At 44.3% G+C, this 21,484-nt stretch overlaps 1 protein-coding gene across 2 annotated transcripts in view; it reads right to left on the bottom strand.

The window, feature by feature from the left end:
* LOC119180838 (uncharacterized) overlaps positions 1-20,495 on the bottom strand; it is a 28,853-nt gene extending 8,358 nt beyond the window's left edge. For both annotated transcript variants that reach the window (XM_075884164.1, XM_037431975.2), the window contains exons 1-4: positions 20,306-20,495; positions 14,400-14,539; positions 10,792-10,871; positions 3,981-4,052 (exon numbers count right to left, since the gene is read on the bottom strand). In XM_075884164.1, coding sequence (XP_075740279.1) covers positions 3,981-4,052; positions 10,792-10,871; positions 14,400-14,539; positions 20,306-20,434 — 421 coding nt within the window. In that variant the 5' untranslated portion in view covers positions 20,435-20,495. The remainder of the gene's footprint in view (positions 1-3,980; positions 4,053-10,791; positions 10,872-14,399; positions 14,540-20,305) is intronic.
* Between the last annotated feature and the right edge of the window lie 989 nt (positions 20,496-21,484).

Here is a 21,484-nt window from a genome sequence, read left to right as displayed (position 1 = left end):
TCCACCTCTGCTAGCTGTAAATGGTTACTCTTTCACCCCAATTTGTGTGTCCATTTTATTGTTTTTGATGTTGCATTGATTTATGGCGACATGTTATTATGTGATGTGTTTATAATGTTACATCTTTACATCAACTATTCTGCATGGTTAGTATGTAGCGACACTGTTAATTCATTGTAATATTGCCTCTTGTTTTCTCTCCTGTATTATTGGTTCTCTAGTATTCTGAATGTCTGAACACACAAGGGTTTCAGTGAAATGAAAATGCCACTTTAAGACTCTTTTGTCCTTATAATCATTAAAATACCTCTAGCCTTGAATAATATGCATAAGGCATGCCACAACACATGCAAACTGTGGCAATCGCAGTGTGCTATGATATATTATTTCAGTATATTGGAGAAATAGGGCATGCTGTATTGCACTCTTCCTGCTGTTCGTATGTTTCAGTGCACTGTACTTTTGTGTTGAATTGAAGCATGTTAAAATTAGTTCTTCATTTTTAAGTGCAAATAAAGGCTCTTCTGTTGTACAATGATATGGATGCTTTGGCCGTTAGAGCTCCATGCCATACCATTGACGTCTGATTTCTGGTCTTCTTTTGTAGCAAATGGCATTCTGCTCTGCACACTTGAAAAAGGTTTTTAATTAAGCTGCAATTTGTCTCTGAAGCATGTATGTGCTCTGTGTCTAATAAAATAAAGCTAGATTTCATTTTGCACTATGAGATGACTTTGTGAACGTTGTGTTATGTGTGACAGTTCATTTTTAGTGATGCCTTCACATCAGCTAGGATTACATGTTGTATGTGAGAGCCTGATATGCCGTGCTTCATATATGCACCATAAAAGCAGTACTAGGGCCAGGATTTTCACACTATGATAGGAGCCACTACAATAGGACATCTGCGCCTGAAAGGTCTAGCTGAAGCGTAAGCTTTTTAGTGCTTCCACGGGGGCCTACTGGAAGGGGGTAGCGCTCTAATCATGGTATTTTTCGCATGAGCGCTGAGACGTAATTCTGCATTAAGACCCCCACACCATTTTAGCTATTTGGGTGAATTACACCCCTACACTACTTGTGCTGCTTAAGAGTGTTAGAGTGTAATAGCAAGATTACACCTTCACGCCCTTAGGATTACTTGGGTGTACATTTGATTTTACACCCAAAAATGTTTGTACCCTAGGGTGGAAATCAGGAATTACACCCATTGTATAGGTATATTTCTGCTTGTTACACCCATATCGTGGGATGTAGGGGTGTGAGTTATAAACAATATATTACACCTATAAGGGTGTAATTTGGTTTACAGTGCACGTACCTGGGAATCGACGTTATGTGAAGCATGCGGAGGGAAGGCGACTGTGTTGCAGTTTTTTTTATTGAGCGAAACGTCATGAAATGACGCTAAATATATGTACAAATGTTGCAGGCACATATATTTGTTGACAAGTTGCAGATGTTTATATAACCAGCTGTTTACACTTAATCGATGATGTCAACTGGAACATTCGTATTGGCAATACCAGAAGCTGATATGAAGCGCCGATGCTCGCGAAGGTGCTGGCCTTGGGCACTGCTACATAAATAGACTTTAGCGCATGGTGCCTAACCTCAATTGACGTTAACCCGACGTGACGGCTGTATCAAAGGAGAACATATGTAATGTTTACAAACTTGGGTAGGCAGCACTGAAACCACTAGTGACGTTTCGCAAAGATTAGCGTCCATTTGAGAAGTAGTTCTGAGACCTCGCGTAGCTCTGTGGTAGAATGCTTCAATACCATGCAGAATGCTTCGGTTCGATTTCAGCTGAAACCCGGACGTTTATTTTATGTTGTCGTTTGGTCGACACTACCGATGTCGGCTATTACTTGATGGTCACGCGTTAAAACTGTCCATGTGTGTTCTTGTCGTTCCTGGGTAGATACTAAGTGTCAGCCACCTGTGGCACATAACAACATACCGGTGGCACATACCCGCCCGCGGGTATGTGCCACTGTGTGGCGGGAACTGTTTGACGACGTACGCGACGGAGTTGTATAGATAGATAGATAGATAGATAGATAGATAGATAGATAGATAGATAGATAGATAGATAGATAGATAGATAGATAGATAGATAGATAGATAGATAGATAGATAGATAGATAGATAGATAGATAGATAGATAGATAGATAGATAGATAGATAGATAGATAGATAGATAGATAGAAAACGTATTTTCTCACAAAGGCACGGAGAAGGAGGGCGTCGGAGGAACCCCAAGTCAGGGGTCCCTAGGACGACTCTAGCGACAAGTCGAGCCTGCTCTATCATATCTCGGGGGACCTCGGAACGTCCATCGTGGAGAGCATCGTCCCACGGCTCCTCGTTAAGTTAAGGGTGAAGGAAAGCTCAATGTCGCCGAAGTTCGCTAAGAAATGCTTGGCATTTAAAAATCGAAGTATGGCACTGCGATTCAAACCTCTCACCCCTCGCTCCACTGCCTGATCTGTTAGATAGCTCTACCATGTTCCACTTGTTCTCTGGAACGCTAGCGACGAACATTTGTCACTGGTAGAACACAGATATCGCAGGTCTTCCTGCTGACTCAGTACCACTCGCGAGATGCTGTGCAGAGCGTGGTTTAAGCAGGGCTCCTAGATTCTGTTTCAGCAAGCTACATCGTTTTCATCTGGTTAGCCACCCTATCCTTCCATTTAACTTTCTCTCACCTTCTCTATCTATATATCTCTGTAAAGTGCAATAGGTTCACATAATCTAACGTCTCACATTTTTATTACAATAACAATATTATGAACACGGACGGGTTTTCGCAGAAACCACTGCTAAGCCGTGATTTAGCGTACATGTGTGTGTATATATGCGTAAAGAACCTGCAACGACAAACAGTATTGGAGGAATATTTTCCATGGACCCGAATCATGAGCTCCTCACCATGACGCTTTTAGGCGCTTGGCTCCAACGCATATAGATTTGAAGCTCCAACCATATAGCGGTATATATGGGCTCTAATTACCGCTAATGCTCGGCATATCTTGGAGATGCTTCAGCGTGTCAAGAGCGCATGGACTATCACCCGCGAGATGCATGGAGCAAGTGTTCAATGGGTGAGCTTTCTATTGTACCTCGCCGCACACGTCTTTTGTAAAGCCTTATAGATATAGGGCAAGGAGGATGTGTTTACTTATATTTACATGGTGTGGCCACTTCTCCTCGAACACTTTTTATGACAGAATTTAAGAGATGGTTCATATTTTTCCACGTGTTTTGCTGTCATTGCTAAATATGCGTCTAAACGGTGGAAAGGACGAATATACGTCACTTTACTTGTCGCCGTGTCCGCGTTTGGTAAAGTTGTCACTTCGTAGCCTTTCTTCATATATATTTTCCATTTCTTGTTGGCACATTCGCTTCCTTGTCCTTGCGCCGAAACTGGAACTTGTTTTGCCCTATACGGGCACCATAACACTACAGTTATTCTGTTCTACACTATGCAGAACAGTTGCAGCTTGGGGTAGTTGGTTTTACATTTTTCTTGAGTACCTGTAGCTCGAAGCAACCGTTTTTCATCCTGCCTCACAACGTAGAAAAACTGAAGGACGGTTGCGCTTAAATTTATGTCTTCTGGCCCTACGCGAGGGGAATAACACATTATTTTTGTTAAGTGTGAGGCCTGATTACCCAAATGGCATTGTTGAAATGAAGTCGCACTTAGTTTGGCCCTCACTACATAGAGCCGACGATTACAAAAACAATGCATCTGTAGCACTTTATAATTCTACTGCGCGACAAAAAACAGGTAATGAGACCTGATGACCTTGTGGCTAATGACACTGCTCATATCGCAAAGACGGGGGTGCACATGGCCACAAGAATCCGGTAGGACAAGTAGTTCTAGGCACAAATCATACAAAGTAGCACAAGAGAAGCATTTAGCGTTGACCAAGAACATCGTCACTCTATATTCTACTTACATGGTAACGTGAAGATCCCACACGTCTCTTTTTTGTCCCAGAACCTCAATACGTATGGAATCCTTCTCTCACCTATAAAAAAAGGCTGTCATTGATTTTCTGTTCCAACACAGTTCGGGCCAGCATTCTAGGTGTGATTCTTTCGATAGAAATCTTTCGTACGGGCGGGCTAATACAGCCGCTATAGTGGTAGTATGTGATGAGGGTGACAGACAATTTGGGGAAAATGGGTGCTTAGGAAAGGGTGTTTAAACTCCGCTAACACAAAAGCTATAGGTTTTGTGGTAGCGGCTCAGCTTGCAATGCGCGCTCTTGATTGCCTCAGCAAAACCTTTGTTTACATTTACTGCTTTACTCGCCGCTATTTCACTTTAGCTTCATCACATTGGAAAGGTGTTTGAAGTAGTGCGTCAAATTTATGACTTTACCGTAGAGATGCACACTTGTGTCTCTGGTTTTATACAAAAAATATGAGCGCCTTGATAAACTAGTCTGACATTCTGGCGCAACGATAGACATGCGCAGGGTTTCCTTTCAGGGATTCGAAGGGTGATTGTAGCACCCCCTTTCTTATTAAGCGAATACATGGGGCGGACTTTACGCCTCCCCGCCCCCTTTCTTAGGTAACAACGCCCCCTGTCCCCATGCGCATGCCCATGGGCACCACTGCTAAGCCGACCATAATGTTTCCGGGAGTAACGACGAAGCTTACAACACAACGTAACGGTGGCGAGCAGTAGGATTTACCGTATCTTTGTAGCATTTATAATGTAACATCACGACCACTTGTCAAGCCGGCAGGCCTACAAATTAAAGTGCTTCGTCCATAGAACGGCCTCGTAATCCTCAATCTCGAAGTGCGTGACACAAATAAATAGAATATTTTCCTTGCGATGAATGATATAGTTGGAACGGTTCAGCAAGTCAGTGGAACCAGCCATTTACCACCGCGCTCTTGGTTGCTCCTTCAATAAAAGTGCATCTTGACCTGACGAAGTCTGTGGTGGAGTGGACCGTTGACAAATTGGGTGGCTATATGCAAGACTGGTCAATTCTTAAATAGCGTGACGCAACGCTGAGTCGAGGCTCGGCACCCTGTTCAATTCCATCGAGTGCTTCATTTGAAGAGACCATTGCCGCTTTGACATCTTGAAAACCAGCATGTGGTTATGACTGCGAAGCAATGGGATTCACTCAAATTCTCTGGCAAAGTTGGAACTGACGCTTTGATGAGCGCAACTAGCAGACGACCAGTATGACATCTTTGTTCATAGTGCACACTTGCTGAGGTATAGTTCTTCTGAATGTTTTAACCTACGGCTGCGCAAATTCGTAATGGCACACGTAGAGCTCACTTACCTGTGTTAGTGACATATTATTTAAATACTTAGGTTGCCAAAAAGTGTTTTTTGCGCATGTACTTTGTAGACACACACTTCCTGCCACCCTTTTAAGGAACGAAATTCACTTGGTTGGCGAAAGCATGAGAAACAATACCGCTCACACATGTCAATAAAATAATTAGGTGGTGGCAGGTGCACCTCACGTGCTCAAATGGCGAAAAAAGTGCATAAACACGAAGTGCACTCCATCAAGCGATGGCATAACAACGCCCACTCTCATTATTTACGTCGTGGAAGAACTTGGTAGTAGCGTTTTCCAAGTTGCTTGTTCAGATTCGCTATATATATTTGCCGGATTTCAAACCTCGGTAATAATTGGCAGCAGCCGCTGAAGTCTGCCATAGGTTCTTCTCCGGAAGTGCCGCTATTTTCTCATCTGATTGAGAGCCTGCCTCCACTAAATATAAAATCTTTCACCCACTTTATTTATTTACTACCCTAATCAATGTTTCTGCTCATCTTGACATGGCTGCCACCACCAAAATGGCAATTATGAAGGCAGCATGAAAATATATGTTTCTCATTTTGGGAGATTCTTTTCTCGGACACATTTCTTAAAACACCATGTACATCATGGTGTAAAACACAGACCATTAAGGCAACACATACTCTGCGCTTGTTCTGTGTCCTCCCTCGTTGGTGTGTCGTCTTTATGCGCTCCATTCTACGCCATGTTGCAAACCAACTTGCCCAGTTTGTATATTGCACAACCTGAATTAATTGTAAGCACAATATTCACAGCGTTTGACTTTCATCTTCTTCATCTGTATATAATCATCATCACTAAAAAACGTAGTCTTCATTCTAAGCGTATATCAGACGAATCGGCCTAATAAACGCAGTCGAGACTCAACGCTGCTACTGTCTTACAGGGTGGTGGAGGCTGCTTAAATCCCCAAGTCCTCTCCGACGTCATGTTCCCCTCGAGCTTCGTTCGAATCGTCGCTTGCTTCCGCCGTCTGCTGTCATGGCTCAAGAACCGCTGCCCGGAACATCCAGCATCCCCGTCCAACAAACCATTCCTGCGTGGATAGTCAACGCCCGGCAGCGCGACCCATTCATCTTCTCTGGTCTTCCACTCGACGACGTCCAGGTATAGCTGAAAGAATACGACATGACCAGTGTTTATAACCAATGGGATAAGCCTCAAAAACTTCGTCACGTCGCCTTCTATCTGTCCGATGTCGCGAAAATGTGGTTTTTCACTACAAGAACAGCTTCCCAGATTTGCCTACTTTTGCTCAACAAGTCCGTAGGATTTTTGGGAAACAGTACATCCATTCTGAAGTGTCGAAACGAAAGCTCAATGGGCGTGCCCAACATCCTGGGGAGACGTACACTTCGTACATTGAACACGTCCTTGCCATTTGCCACCGCGTGAACTCGGCGATGACAGAAGCTGATCGTGTTCGCCACATCATCAAAGGGATAGGTCATGCCGCGTTTAATGCTCTGGCTGTTAAAAACACCACCACCGTAGAGGACATCATCACCACATGTCAACATCTTGATGAACTCCAAGCCATTCGATTGCACCCAGACTACCCAAACGCCAGTGACAGCCGGCCTTACTCGGATGCGGATTTGCGCATGCTGATTCGCACTCTGATTCGCGAGGAACTCCAAGCGCAAGGGTTGTCATGTGCAACCGCCCTCGGCCTCACTCTCCATCTGCTGGTCTGCGCGACATCATCAAAGAGGAGCTCTCATCCATGGCTGGCGCTCTCCCATCGAACACTCCGGCACCACCAACGCCACCCATGACGTATGCGCAAGTCGCTGCCATGCCACCTGCCTTGGTTAAGCACGCGCATCCTTTCACTGCGCAGTCCAACGTAGCAGCATTTGCACCACACTCGCCTGTCCCAGCGCCAGTACCAGCGCCTGTGACAGCTCCAGCACTCTATGCCCCCTGGCGCTCGCCTCACCAAATATGTTACTATTCTGGCATTCGGGGCCATATTTCAAGATTTTTGCCGCAAGCGCCAGAAGAACGAACGCCGCAGCTACGACGTTTACGAAAGAGATTCGGAGCCATCCCCGAACCAGTACAAGCGCCACCCTACGACACGTTCCTTCTCTCCGACTTCTCCCCTCGCCGCACCTTGCCCCTGCTATCCGGTGAGTGAACCCATCAAAGCGTCTCCATCAGTTCATTCACTCGCCGCTGTCAACTTTCTTTCTGCCTTCGGCAATGAGACGTTTGCATCCCACCAACGCAGCGACACTTACTGTCGCTCTATAATGCAGCATCTTCAAGGCTCCTCTCTCAATCTTTCTAAGACATGGTGCACCACGCATCCTACTGGGCGACCGCGGCAAGGCGTTTCTCTCGAAACTACTCGAACAAGTCCTCCACGCTTGTAATACGATTCATAAGACGCCTTCCAGCTACCATCCCCAGACTAACGGCCTCACAGAGCGCTTCCATCGAACTTTTACCGGCATGATATCTATGTATATCAATGTCGACCACACCAACTGGGATACCATCCTGCCATTCGTGACTTTTGCGTACAATACCGTTACGCAGTGCACCACGGGCTATTCTCTATTATTTCTCGTCTATGGCCGTCAACCGACATCTCCGCTAGACATCTCCTTTTTTGACGTCCCTCTGAACTCGTCATCGTCATCGAGAGAGCACTTAATCTCTCGCCTGGCCGATTGTCGCCGACGCGCCCGCCTCAGTACAGAGGCAAGCCAACAAGAGCGGAAGACTCGCTATGATGGCGTCCACCGTGTAGTTCACTTCAATACTGGAGACGAAGTACTGTTGTGGACCCCAACGCAGGTTCCCGGCCTGTGTGATAAGTTTCACTCGCGTTTCATCGGCCCTTACGCTATAGTCGAGCCGACGTCTCCTGTTAACCATCGAGTAACCCCTGTTGTCATGCCTTCCAACGGCTGTTTTCGTGGTACGGAGGTTTTTCACGTGTCGCGCTTAAAACCATTCGTGCGACGTACACCACCGTCATAAACAGCGGCCACAGCGGCCGCTTCCGCGCGAGGGGGAAATTAGTGTAAACATGCACGATATTCACAGCGTTTGACCTACATCTTCTTCATCTGTATATAATCATCATCACAAAAAACGTCGTCTTCGTTTTAAGCTTTGATCAGGCGATTCGGCCTAATAAACGCCGTCGGGACCACAACGCTGCTACTGTCCTACAATATTGTCATGTCGCCTCAGAGGTCCAAATCGTGTTTATTGGTCCAAGAGCAGCAGTGCTCTTGACAAAACGCGTCGGTTAAGTAGAGTCGAGTAGTGTCATTTTAATTTCTCTCTGTCGTGTAGACCACAACCTCGGACAGTGGCACACACCAACGCTGAGGAATTGACCAAGAACAGGGTAGTCTTTAAAATGAATTCGTAATGGTTAGATTAAATGTCGTCTAAATATAGTTGAAAAAAGTAGTACTTTAGCGAAATTGCAAATACTAGCAATAAATCAATAAATACGTAGGTAGTAACTATGAGCTGAGTAATTGAGGAAATAATAATTAGGAATTCAAACGCAATAGAAGTATCACTTGGCTCTACAATCTAAATTTTTTTTGAAAATTCTAAACTACTCAAAGGCGTCGGCAACATTCCCGACGCATATGGCCCAGAGAAAAAGCCCCGAACAAAAGCACATTTGGTGCACTTAGATATAGTCTAAGCAGTCGGAAAGTGGTACCTAAAGTGTTACTCCGCCACGTAGAATATCTGTTGCAGGAAATAAGAAAAGGTTGTGTTGTCTCATGTACTTCGCAAAAAAAACAAAAAAAACAGGAGGAGCTGCCAGACAAGTTCTGTGTATACAAAAACTGTGTTATGGAGTCTGATAACGTAGTCCAGTGATTGCAACTTCAAGTTCTCTTGTTCGGCATATTTCACTGTTCTACCAGTGTCCGAGGTGCTGAAATTCCAATGTCGCCGCTAATAATTAGAGGGAAATTCTTCAACTAACACTTTTTTCCTAATATAGCGCCCAATAAGAGTTTTGATGCAGGCAATACCTGAGTTACCGCGCCACTCAAAGATGTCTTTGCTAACGAATCCGCCATTTCATTCATAAGTAGGCCCTAATGTCCTGCAAGCCGAACCAAGCTGATAAAACTCATATAGGGGAGGAGGGAATCGAGGACTTAAGTGCGCTCAGTTAAGCTCGTTCTGGAAAAGGACCACGCGTGCCCTTCTTTCTTTCACTACGTCTCTCACTGTCCATATATTTCACCCACTACTACGGGTGGCAATAATTTGTTCCATAAATTTGGCAGTGCTGAAAGTTATGGTTGTCTACAGCCTAGCTATGATCACCGAACTGCGTTTGTTTGAAGAATCTGTAATTAGGTATAAGATAAAGAGAACGACAACTCTCTGCCACGGGAAAGGCTTGGCGCCAGAACAAGTGTCCTTGCTCGTTTCCTTATAACAGTAGAGGATTTAGTGCTGGGCCCCAAAGCGGCTTCGTACGGAAGCCCTTCAATTTTCTTGTATTTTCCATCGGTGCGGCTGGGAGTCAAAAGGGACGCAAGAGCGTGTCTACGTAAGGCGCTTGGTGTCCCCGGCAGTAGAACTCTCTAGTTTCGGCACTAGCCGTGCTGTTCTCAGCGCCATATTCCCGATAATGGTTGAAACCGGCATAAATCATTTGACCGCTGCTGCTGCTACACAAACTATCTGATAAGGGGCACGTGGACGTCGTAGCCAGGATATAACAGTTTGTGCCGACAAAGCAGGAAACCATACCACAGCAAGAGTGTCAAAGCTGCAGCTGTTTTCCTCGTTGAAAAAAGTTGTATACTAATCATCAGCATCACACTTACCATCACCATCATTACCACCACCACTACTGTCATTATAATTGTACTGACTGCGCCCACTGAAGCACAAGGACCTCTTCTGTGTTTTTCTAAGCAACCCGGTCCTGTGCTCACAACGCCTGCGTTATTGTCGAGAACACCGTAACTTCATCTGTTCAAGTTTACGTCTCTATCACACACGCTCGTATTCTTTCGGAATCCACTCTCTTATCTCAATGACCACCGATTGTTGTGTCTACGCACTATAATGCCAAGCGTTTGTCCTCAATTTCTTCTTGATTTTCACGAAGATGTCCTTGACTGACTTTCCATGTTCCTCATAATTCCACCTATCATATTCCATGCTAAGGATGACTAGGTACTTTTTAAGGTTTGCCCACTTTGCAAGTCTTCAGGCTTCTGCTCCGTAGGCTTTACCGGCAATGTGCAGCTCCTATATACGCGCCTTTTCAGAGATAGCGGCAAACTACTATGCATGATTTTCGCATACCTAGAAAATGTGCTCCTCCTCATTCGACCACATGTACATTAGCAGCACCCAAATGTGGTGTGACGGATCATCATCCAAGAAGGTATAGTATTTTTGGCCTTACCTTTCGCGCCATTGAGTTTAACATTCATCACAGGTCCATCAGGGCCCTCGGAAAACGTTGCACTGCAGGGTATCTTCTTCCTTTAAAATGATAAGCAAATAACATGCTCACCGTAATAAATAAAATTGTTTCAAAGGCTATCAGTCGTACAAATTATAACCAAATGCGGGGTGAATGAACAAAAAAAAATCACAGCTCATCCACGGAGTGAATGGTGATGAGTGGGGCGAAGCTTCGAAGGGCTTTACCGGCCAACCAGGCAAAATCTGCTGCCGCTTCCATCCGTCCGTCCGTCCGCCCGCCTGTCTGTCTGTTCATCTGTCTGTTTGCCTGCCTGTGTGTCTGTCTGTCCATCCGTCCGTCCGTCCCGCCCGTCCATCTGTCTGTCTGTCTGTCTGTCTGTCTGTCTGTCTGTCTGTCTGTCTGTCCGTCTGTCTGTCTGTCTGTCTGTCTGTCCGTCCGTCCGTCCGTCCGTCCGTCCGTCCACCCGCCCGCATTAACATTCATCCATACATCTAGTGAACACTTGAAGTACCGCCATCTCGCATCTTTTCACCATATATTCATCATATACAAGTACCGCCATCTAGCACAGACATTCAAGGAACTAAAACAAGAGGTGGCTACTACATACAGGAGACGCACGACCCACGCCTTAAGAAGCTTCGCCCCTAAAAGAAGTGGAATGAGACAGCGTCTAATAAAAACATTCAGTCGTATTGGCGATGAGCCCACACGCGTATACGATGTTCTAGGAGGTCTTGATTGAACGTAGTATGAGAAACATCGTTACGCACACGTCACTGGTTGGGCGCCGGTGCTCAACAAAGTACTAATTCCGTCATAAAGATACTTGAAGGTGCCCTAAAGAAGAAACAAAAGGACGCAAAAACACAAAAAGTAATACTTAAATAGCTTGACGCCAAAATGGCTGATCGTTGGCCAATTGTAAACGCCGATCATTTCGCTTAAGTCGCGCTTCTTTGAAGATCAGCCTGGCATCCTCTATAAGGGCTCTTTGCAATGGCGTTGGCTGAACTGTTTTAATCTGTAAAGGTAGCGATCGCATGTGTTTGGGTTGTTTCCTCCAAACTGCTGATATTCGGGCCGAAACCCATTAGTGTCTACGCATGTCAGTACGCATTGCTGTCTGCTGCTACTGTCGTGATGGTCGATTTACTTGAGTGAAAGATAAGGTGCTACCACCCTTTTTTGAGAGAGAGAGAGAGAGGGCGAATAATGTGATTTTGCTATAAAACCACTCTTTCTGCTATGAACGCTGTACTATACCAGCTCGCAAGGAATGAAGGTGAGCCTCTTCCGACAAAAGAAAGCCTCAACGAAAGCTGCATCTGCTAGCGAGCTTCTTGATCGAGAAACCTGACAGCTCACGCTACACAACTATTCACCGCCAACCTTGTATGAAATGCTTTGCCGGCGGGAGACTTCTCTTGTGTGCAGATGAAAAACGAAAATTTGCGGGGATCGCAGGCCCCAGTTTTCTGGGCTTCCCCCAAAACGGTGTGCACCGATGAAACCCGTGAATACTGCATGCGTCACTCCATACAAGGTGTCTCATTAGTGGAGTTGAAACACCTGTCCATACATGCCCCTTTGCCACGTTTCTTTCCCGTCCTAATGTAGCACTTACACTGTTCCTCATCGAGCACGTGCACACTTGTGCTACCTGATATAAATATTTCCTTTCCGGGGCGTACCTCCCCTTGCAAGGGAAAATCTCTTGGCGCACCATGTCCACTAGTTCTCAAGGCGAGCGCTATTGGCGTGCTTCTTTTCTCATCCCCGGGAACTCATTGAGTGCACCGCTCCAAGCAGCTACCCATCATGGACATCTTAGAAGCGAAGGCAGTGGCGAGAGCTCGCAACGCGCCTACAATGCAGGTTCACCACCAGAACGCATGTTGACATCTCGAGATATCGCGATCGGTGAGATCTCTCGATTGATAGCACAAGACCTTTATCTCTAAGGATGCGTTTTATGCGTTTACTATAGTAAATTACGTGTGGTTGATAGGCAGTGTATGGCTATTGCACTGTATGTTAGGATCGGTGCAAGCCGTCAACATTTATGGGCCAGAAGCGGCGCCGCTGTTCTCGGGTAGCTGGCGAGGTGCACAAAGGCTGGTGATGGTGTCTGGAAGAAAAAATAAATTGCGAGATCCCCCGTACAGTGGGAATCGATAATATGCAAAGCACGAATGAGCAAGGTTGATATGTAACATTAAAATCAGCACATCGTTACGAGGTGACCGGACATAGTACAAATAGAAGACAAGTTGAAATGTTATGCGCATTGACGTATCTAGATAAGACGCATCTATGTTGTTTACAGTCACTTAGTGGCGACAACCCTAACATTTGCAATACAAGCACAATCAGTGGTAGGCATGTACATTAGGCCGTGCAAGACTTTCACACCGTGATTTTCATGTTTGCGCCGGACATTTGTGTTCGTCGTTTATTCACGTCACGTAATACGAAGTTTGGTTTATGTGAAGCTAGCAAAACAGCCGTGAGCACGCTATGACCAAAGCATTTAGTCATGTTTTAAATGACACGCATGCCATAATTATCCTGTTTGAAATGTCATTTACATTCGTCGTGTAATCCCGTCACGTAAAACCAAATTTGGTATATGTGAAGCAATATAAACGGCCGCAAGCGCGCTATGAACGTAGCATGTAGTCATGTTGTACATGACACGCATATCGTGATTATCCTGATTTGACGTGTCATTTAATTCGGTCTTCCATTCACGTCACGTAATATGAATTTTCGTATATTTGAAGCTAGAGAAATGGCCACGAGCGCATCATGAGTGTCGTATGCAGTCATGTTATTACGTGGCACGCATGTGATTATCGTTTTTGCACTCGTCATATACATTCGTCATCTATTCACGTCTCGTAATACTAATTTGGTATACGTGAAGCTAGAGAAACGACGATAGTTATAGCGTGAGAACAGAACGACGACACAGAGACAAGAAGGACACGAAGGACCCGAGCGCTGTCTCCGTGTCGTTGTTCTGTTCTCGCGCTATTACTATCGTCATGTCATACCAACTAGCCCAAGCTGTCACATTTCTAAGCTCGCGAAATGACCGCGAGTGCACCATGACCATGGCGTTGAGTTAAGACTTAGATGACAAGCAGGTCATCATTTCCACGTTAGGGCCTGTCAGTTGTGTTCGCCATGCAGTGTATACCATAAGCGTTTTGCAAAATGTCATGTGAATGAAACCACCACAAGAGCACCAAGACCGTGTCGTGTAAACCATGACATACAGGAATCACAGTACCGTTTCATAAATACATAAATAAATAAATAAATGAAACAATAAATAAATAAATAAATAAATATACTGAGAGCGGACATTGCATTCGATTGTGACGAAAGTGCGACACCACGCTAGACACAGAGAGCTCTCGCAGAGGGGTGGGAAGAATGGGTACAGAGACTCACAAGAAAAGAAATCACTTTCGTCTTTGAGCCATCTTAGGCGAATTCATAAGAAACACTGTGAGCATCTTAACATTTTGTGATTAAACAACTTTTTTTATTTAATTGCACTTTCGCCCGCTTACCTTTGTTCCTTCTTCAGGTACCATTCATCAAATTCGTACGAATCATTAGTGAGCCGAATTTGTTTAAAGCAAAGACATGTAACGTATTCTTTTGGGTAGTTCAGCTTTTTCAGCCAAAAATTTTCGGTAGTATTCAGAGCCTGAAAAAAAAGTGCATGTCTTTTGTTTTCCCGCCAGCTCACAGCAGTTCATGAAACACAGTATTATATAGAACGCAGCATTCACGCCAACGAAAAGCACTTATTTACGACGCACAAATAAAGTGTTGCTTCAGGTATGAATTTCAAGTTTTAGAAGTGCGTTGAAGAAACATGCACCATATGCAAATTCATATGTACTTCGCAGCTTATTTCTGGCGTTTGGGCACGTGTCTAAACATAGCCGGGACAATATAGTTGGTAATCGCAGTCAGTGCGCTTTCATGCCCCAAAGTGACGACAGCTGTAGTGGATGCCACTAGAGGGTTCCGAAAATTTCGACCACGTCGTGTTTTCTAACTTGCACCAACCGCTATATACACGGGCCTGCAGGATTTCGCCTCCACGTAAGTGTGGCCGCCTCCACTGCAATTTAGTGGTGTTAGTATGGCCTAATGAGACCTTCCTTTGCTTACTAACCAAAAAGGTATGTCGAGAAATGAAAGAAGCCTTTCTGACGGTGTACCAACAAAACACATACATCGTCCTGTCGCCATACCAAAAAGAAGATCAACAGTCAAGAAAACATAATCGGCGTATTGTAGGCCATGTGTATCTCGTGAACACCGCGAGCTCAAGGCAAGGCAGAAAACACAGCGCTTGCTGGCGCAGTCATAATCTTTTTGCAAGACAAACCAACCAGCAAGAAATCAATCTGCATGCCTAAATATGGTCGAGTGAACCTCCGAGTTAAATTGAAGACTAGTGGTCAGGTTGTGGATCAATGGCAGCGTACTTGAATGAATATAAGTACATCAAAACGATAAATTGGCCAAGTTAGTAATTGTTCATGATTTCTTCTTGTGACTCGTACTGTGAGACTACGTAGAGACAACAGTGCGCACCAGCTGTCCTGTGCCTGTCTCGACCTTGTCTCGCAGCGTAAAACGCAAGAAGAAATAATGCAAGCAACTGCAAACAGAAATTAAGTATCTAGACAACGATATGCTAAAAAGATAGACATCTCAAGAAAGCTGCCCTTTGGTAATTTTCGCCTGATCCACCAGCTACAGTACTCATGCATGAAAACGGGACAACTTAGAGCTAAGCAATTCCTGTATACTTTCATTTCCACCATCTTCAGCTGGGGCCATAATGCAGTTAATTTACTCGAACGCATCTGTTAGAGACAGCATGATGTTTAGAGGCCAGATCCATTGCGACATGGCGTGGTTACCTAGAGCGATTCCGCATGCCAGGTGTTATGTCAAAACTTATGTCTCATTATAACACGTGCGCACTGCACACCAAGGTGCTTCTGATCGGAATTTTGGGACGTTAAACCCCGCATATCAAATCAAATACTTCCGATCGGACTCAGTGAATTCAAGATCAGCGGTGATTCTTCTTCGTTCAACGAGGATAACAGCGATGCCAAATGATTTTGTTTCCGTTGGGCAGTGACGTCACCAAGGGCGGGAATCATGGTCGCGTTTGGAGGCAGTGGAGATTCATTTACGTGCTCTGTGGCCGGTAGCAGATTGTCGGCGTCCGTCTCGGCATTGTGAACGATGGCGCACATCGAGCTGAAAATCCAGAACTGAAAATCCAGAATAAAGTGTGAGCTTCCCCACAAGAATCGTTTAGGGATACCTTTTCAAATGAGGCCACAAAGTGTAAAAGGGTTCAATTGTTTCTTCAAAACAAAACCGCAACACAGCAATATACGAACCCACAAGTGTGATTCTCCACCCGCAAGTACGAACACCTGGCAAATCCTTGTCATACTCATAATGCTGATGGTGACTGAACAGTCGCCACGCCACTCTAGGTAATTTTAAGAAACTCCATGGCCTGAGCAGTCGAGGTAAACTAGGCGACAGAACTTTGTTGCGCTTGCAATGCGGTTAGATCTGGTTCAACGCCTGCTAGGGTCCTCGACGGGTGGCGCGGGCACAACTTTACTTTTGCGAAAGTGACCTGTTGCATTATACTCTTTCTTTAGCACTGTATTTTATTCGCAGTGATGATTGCGACGATGCAGTGCGGCCAGCACGAGCTGCTGGTCGGAACGTGTGAATTTGATATTCAAAAGCAAAATTTAGTGCACCTTTGCCGACCTAGCGTAGAGAAGACTGGCCAAAAAGCCAAGCTGATGGGTTTTGCTCAGCTCTTTGTGTCGTTAGGCATGGTGCATTTATGGCAACGCGGGCGATATTTTATCAGCACATCCTTTTCGGAAAGGTATTGCTTCCCGCAACATCGCATACATCCGCCGTCACGCTATTTGATGAGAACATCTATTTGTATTCCGCTTGCAGTCAGTTCTTCGATAAAGAGTGCGGCAAAAAATATTTCAAATATGTTCATATCTTGCTGTCTGCGAAGTCAAGGTTTCTTCTGAAGCACGTCTGCTCTAGAAATGACATAAAAAAGAAACAAAAAAATTGTTTTGTGTCCCCTGAGGAGAACTTTGTTCACAATTCAGTCAACAACACTCCCGTCATTACCGGTATAGTGGCTAAGGTACTCGGCTGCTGACCCGCAGGTTGCGGGATCAAATCACGGCTGTGGCGGCTGCATTTCCGATGAAGGCGGAAACGTTGTAGGCCCGTGTACTCAGATTTGGGTGGATGTTAAAGAACCCCAGGTGGTCGAAATTTTCGGAGCCCTCCTCTACGGCGTCTCTCATATTCATATAGTGGTTTTGGGACGTTACACCCCACAAATCAATCAATCAATCCCGTCATTACGAGCAACGCTCCGCCAAGGTCTCCAAAACGTGTTTATTCTGAATTCTTTTTTTATGGTCTCTGTCCTCTCTTGAATTTCCTTGGCGCACAATTCTGGACACACGAAGAGGAATATTCGCTACAGTAAATAAATAAAACAAGCCGGCTCAAAATACATCACGTCAATCTTCATTTTTATAAGTGACCTAATGATCTGCTGACGTGCAGCTTAAGGAAAGTCAACTGTGTAGGGTTTTTTTTTGCAGACGGTGGACGTTTCACCTCCAGCTTCAAGGGCATCAATCATAAGTGTGATGGGGGGCGGGGGGGGGGGGGGGGAATGTTTCATGGTTACGCCATTGTGCACAGCATTACCTTGATTCACGCAAGTTAGTGCAATTTTTGAGAATTCACTAACCAGGAGAACGACATAGATGAGAGGAATAGATTCAAGAACATTGGCACTTACTTTATTGGATAAGCGGTGCCCCTGTTGTGCCGTCCGTTTTTGTAATTTGCGTGCTTTATAATTGAGCACTTCGTTTCAGTTAGATTATTTTACAGCAGCTAGTAGGAGGGGCCATGCTGGTGGTAGAATGGTTAATGTATACTTGAAATAAAAGCAAAACTGCCCAAAAATATCATGCATTTTTAGCCTTATTCATAACAGCCCCGAGGAAATGGTGTAAATTGGGTGTTTCAAGTGTGTTTTATAAAGAACATCCTGATAGTTAAAATAATGGTGTAATAAGGGTGCTTCTTACGATTGTATTACACTCATAAGGGCGTAAAATGTTTTGCTGTGTTGACCATAATCATCAAGTAATTCACATTTTATTTTAAAAAATGCTTTCATAACTGAAAAATTGCAATGACGGCGTCGTGTGCAAAAAACCAGCACCGGTGAGTGGCTGCGAAATGCGGCCCTCTAACGTGTGCCAGTCATATGCGCATGTGCATGCACCATTTTTTATCATGAATTGTACTCTCACCACGAGCTTGAAGATGATCAGCCATTTATATTGTTTTAATATTGTTTTATCGGAATGATTGAACTGTACTACTTGTGCAAATCTTATTCTATAAGCCACGAATTGAAACCTTTTTTTGTGTGATGTCAGTGGCATTCTTGGCCGATATTGGTGCAGTCAGATTTTTTTTTGTTTTTTAACTTGACAACGCATATATATGTGGTGACGGAGTATGATGTGGAAAACTATGCCGAACCTACGCTAAACAGTGTATGTATGTGTGGTTGACTACATATGCTTAGAAACTTGGACGATAGGTGCTCTATCTTAGATAACTGTAAACGTTAATGAGGAACAGTCAGTACCCTAATTGTCTGCCAACATAACCTTAGATAATGCAATTATTGAATTTTAAAAAGTGCCACATTTTGCTATTGCCCCGTAGTGAATGCATAACTTTTGTTGTTGCCTCGACTGAGTGAATTGTTGCGTTGCTAAGGAAGTGGTCGAAGGTCCGTTTCCTGACACGGAAGAAATAGTTGTGAGATAGTACTGCCATATGAAGTTTAAAAATGAAACAAAAAAGAGTCCCTAGTACATCAGCCGCCAGCACGCCAAGCATATATCATACTGGTTTTCCCGATACGGCAAGGATCCCTAAAGGGACACCACGGAGCAAAACGCTTTTTCGCGCATTGGTAAAGTGCAACTGCATATCCCGAAAACACCACTCTTACCACGATACGACATTTGGCAAGTGAAAAAACGCACGAAAAGAAACTGCTGATGGAGACGTTACAGTGAGGATCCCACACCAAACACTGTCATGTAGTCAATTTTTAAGCTGCCTACTGAGGCCTACGTAGCGTCTAATCGATCAAGTGGAAGTACATTGTAATCTGTGAGTGCCTTAGACTTAGCACGCGAAGTCTCGGACGATTTTATCGAGTCCATGTTATGAAAATACAAAAAACATTGTGCAACTTCCATCACGCGTGGAGTTTACTTCGCGAAATTTAAAAATGCAATTCGAGCTGTAATTTTCTCCTCTAATAATGAACTTATGAAAGAGAAGTCTATGACATCAGAGTTCTGACAACACAGTTTATCAATATAAAACAACTCAATGTTTGTCTAGTGTTCGTTTAAATTTCGTTCCTCTCGTGACAAGAAAATTTGAACACGAGGCGAACGTATTCAGTTTATAATATAACTGGTCGGAGTTTCCAGATGTTAATGACTTGAACTTCAAACAATCGGGCAATTGGCGGGACATTTCTGTGACAGCATTCACTGTATTCATGGCACTGCGGCCGAACGCTCGCTAAACCTTTCGAAAACCAAGGAGGTTACGCCCAGCGAGTATGACGTAGCAAACTTTTTCAGTCAGATAGTGCTCATTGTACATACCAATGGCTGCTAATGGGAAATGAGAAACAGGAGCATTCGGCTTTTACTTTCTTACGGCTTGCGCTTCCTATCTACTTCCCACCTTTAACCACCTCGAGTTCATTCATGGTATATAAAAGTTCATTGTATTCATGGCACTGCGGCTCAACGCTCGCTAAACCTTTCTAAGGCTAAGGAGGTTACACCCAGCGAGTATAACGTGGCAACCTTTTCTTCTCAGATAGTGCTCAATGTACATGCCAATGGCTGCTAATGGTGATCGCAGCCTGCGCGTTAACTAAAAGCCAAATGCTCCTGTCTCTCGTTCCCCATTAGCAGCCATTGACATGTACATTGAGCACTATTTTTTGTTGTTCAACAACGCACAGAAGAAGTCTCTCACCGGCACCACCTTGGAGGTCAAAATGTTATACTTGTTACATACTACGGGGGACGAACGGGTGCCGCTATAAGGAGTTTCGCCCCTAAAAAAAAATATGTTATACCCAAGCCGCTACATTCAATCCTCGTTTCTGTCAAGTATAAGGAGCTTGAGCAAGCGTTATGCCAAGGTTATTTGTAACACAAAATTATAGCTTTAAATAAAAATATAACACAATTTCTGCGAATATAGGTAGAAAATACCACCAAATATACTGATTAAGTTAGCCACGTACCTCCAGCAGTACTTTCAAATCAGGTTTTTGTGCAGGAATAATATGCTTCTGGTCACCATTCGTGTTCTTCGTTTGGTAAGCAAAACTTTCTGAAAAAAAGCAGATTACGAGTAGACTGAGAGAAAGCATGCTTTTCTGTACGTATTACAAGTGCGCAACCGTCAAATGATTTAGACAATGCAAGCGTAGGAGTGGTTGCTCGATGTATATTTAAAAATGTACAGTCGATAAAAACAAGCTGCATCATATTTGTTTTACTTCTTTCTGAAGTTGCTGGTGTGCTACAGTACAGATTTTCTGCTTCTCGTATAGGTTGCGCGATTGAACGCACACATCCTTGCTTCCATCACCTGCATTATTAGATTCCGCACGAACAAAAGACTTGAAAACTCTAGAGCTATTGTTAATGATGAAAGGCTTTTTTTCAGCCAGTGGAACATCTGTCGAACTTATCTGTCTTAGGACAAGTTGCAGCGAACTCTTCGTAAGAAATGGCAATTTACAAGCAATAGACAAACGTTTCAGCGTATCAGCGATTTGGCACTGAAAAAATTGGTATATCCTGAATCTCCGCTTTTCAGGGCTGATTGCGATAGAAACGTCTTGCTCAAACTGCGTACTTGAGCCACTTTGTGCATGCTTTTTGTTGTGTGATGTTACTCCAACCGCTTAACTTGTGGGTTAAAACAATATAATCCATAAATTTTATTGTTGCTTCTGTCAATGAAGCTTTCGCATACGGCTGAATTCTGTAAAAGGAGTAACATGCTTTTAACCACAAGCAATTACTCGCGAGAAAGGTTCGCTAACTTGCTAAGCACACAGTACGTGGTCTAAAAAGAATGTTCATTTTACAAGGGGTTGCCCTCTTCAAAACAAGATGCAGTTGTGATAACCACGTGTTCTGATGGCTGGTGCTAATGTACGCTTGTAACGCGCAGTATAGCACTACGACGATACATGCATACATGTATTGTGAAGGCTGTGTACAGGATGCGTCTGTTTGTAAAGTGAGAATTTAATAAACAGTGCATTTAGATGCATAGGAAGCTCCTTTCATGGCATTTATAAGCAGACACTTGGCTGCGTGGTACAAAACGTGTACATTCCGCGCTAGCAGCCCGGGTTTGATCCTCACTTGTAAATGTCTTATTAATTACTTTATTCGCATCTATTCGA

Source organism: Rhipicephalus microplus, unplaced genomic scaffold (assembly GCF_043290135.1).
Source record: "Rhipicephalus microplus isolate Deutch F79 unplaced genomic scaffold, USDA_Rmic scaffold_24, whole genome shotgun sequence".
Classification (NCBI taxonomy): domain Eukaryota; kingdom Metazoa; phylum Arthropoda; class Arachnida; order Ixodida; family Ixodidae; genus Rhipicephalus; species Rhipicephalus microplus.
Note: the sequence above shows the minus strand (reverse complement) of the source record. Positions and strands in the feature narration are given on the sequence as shown.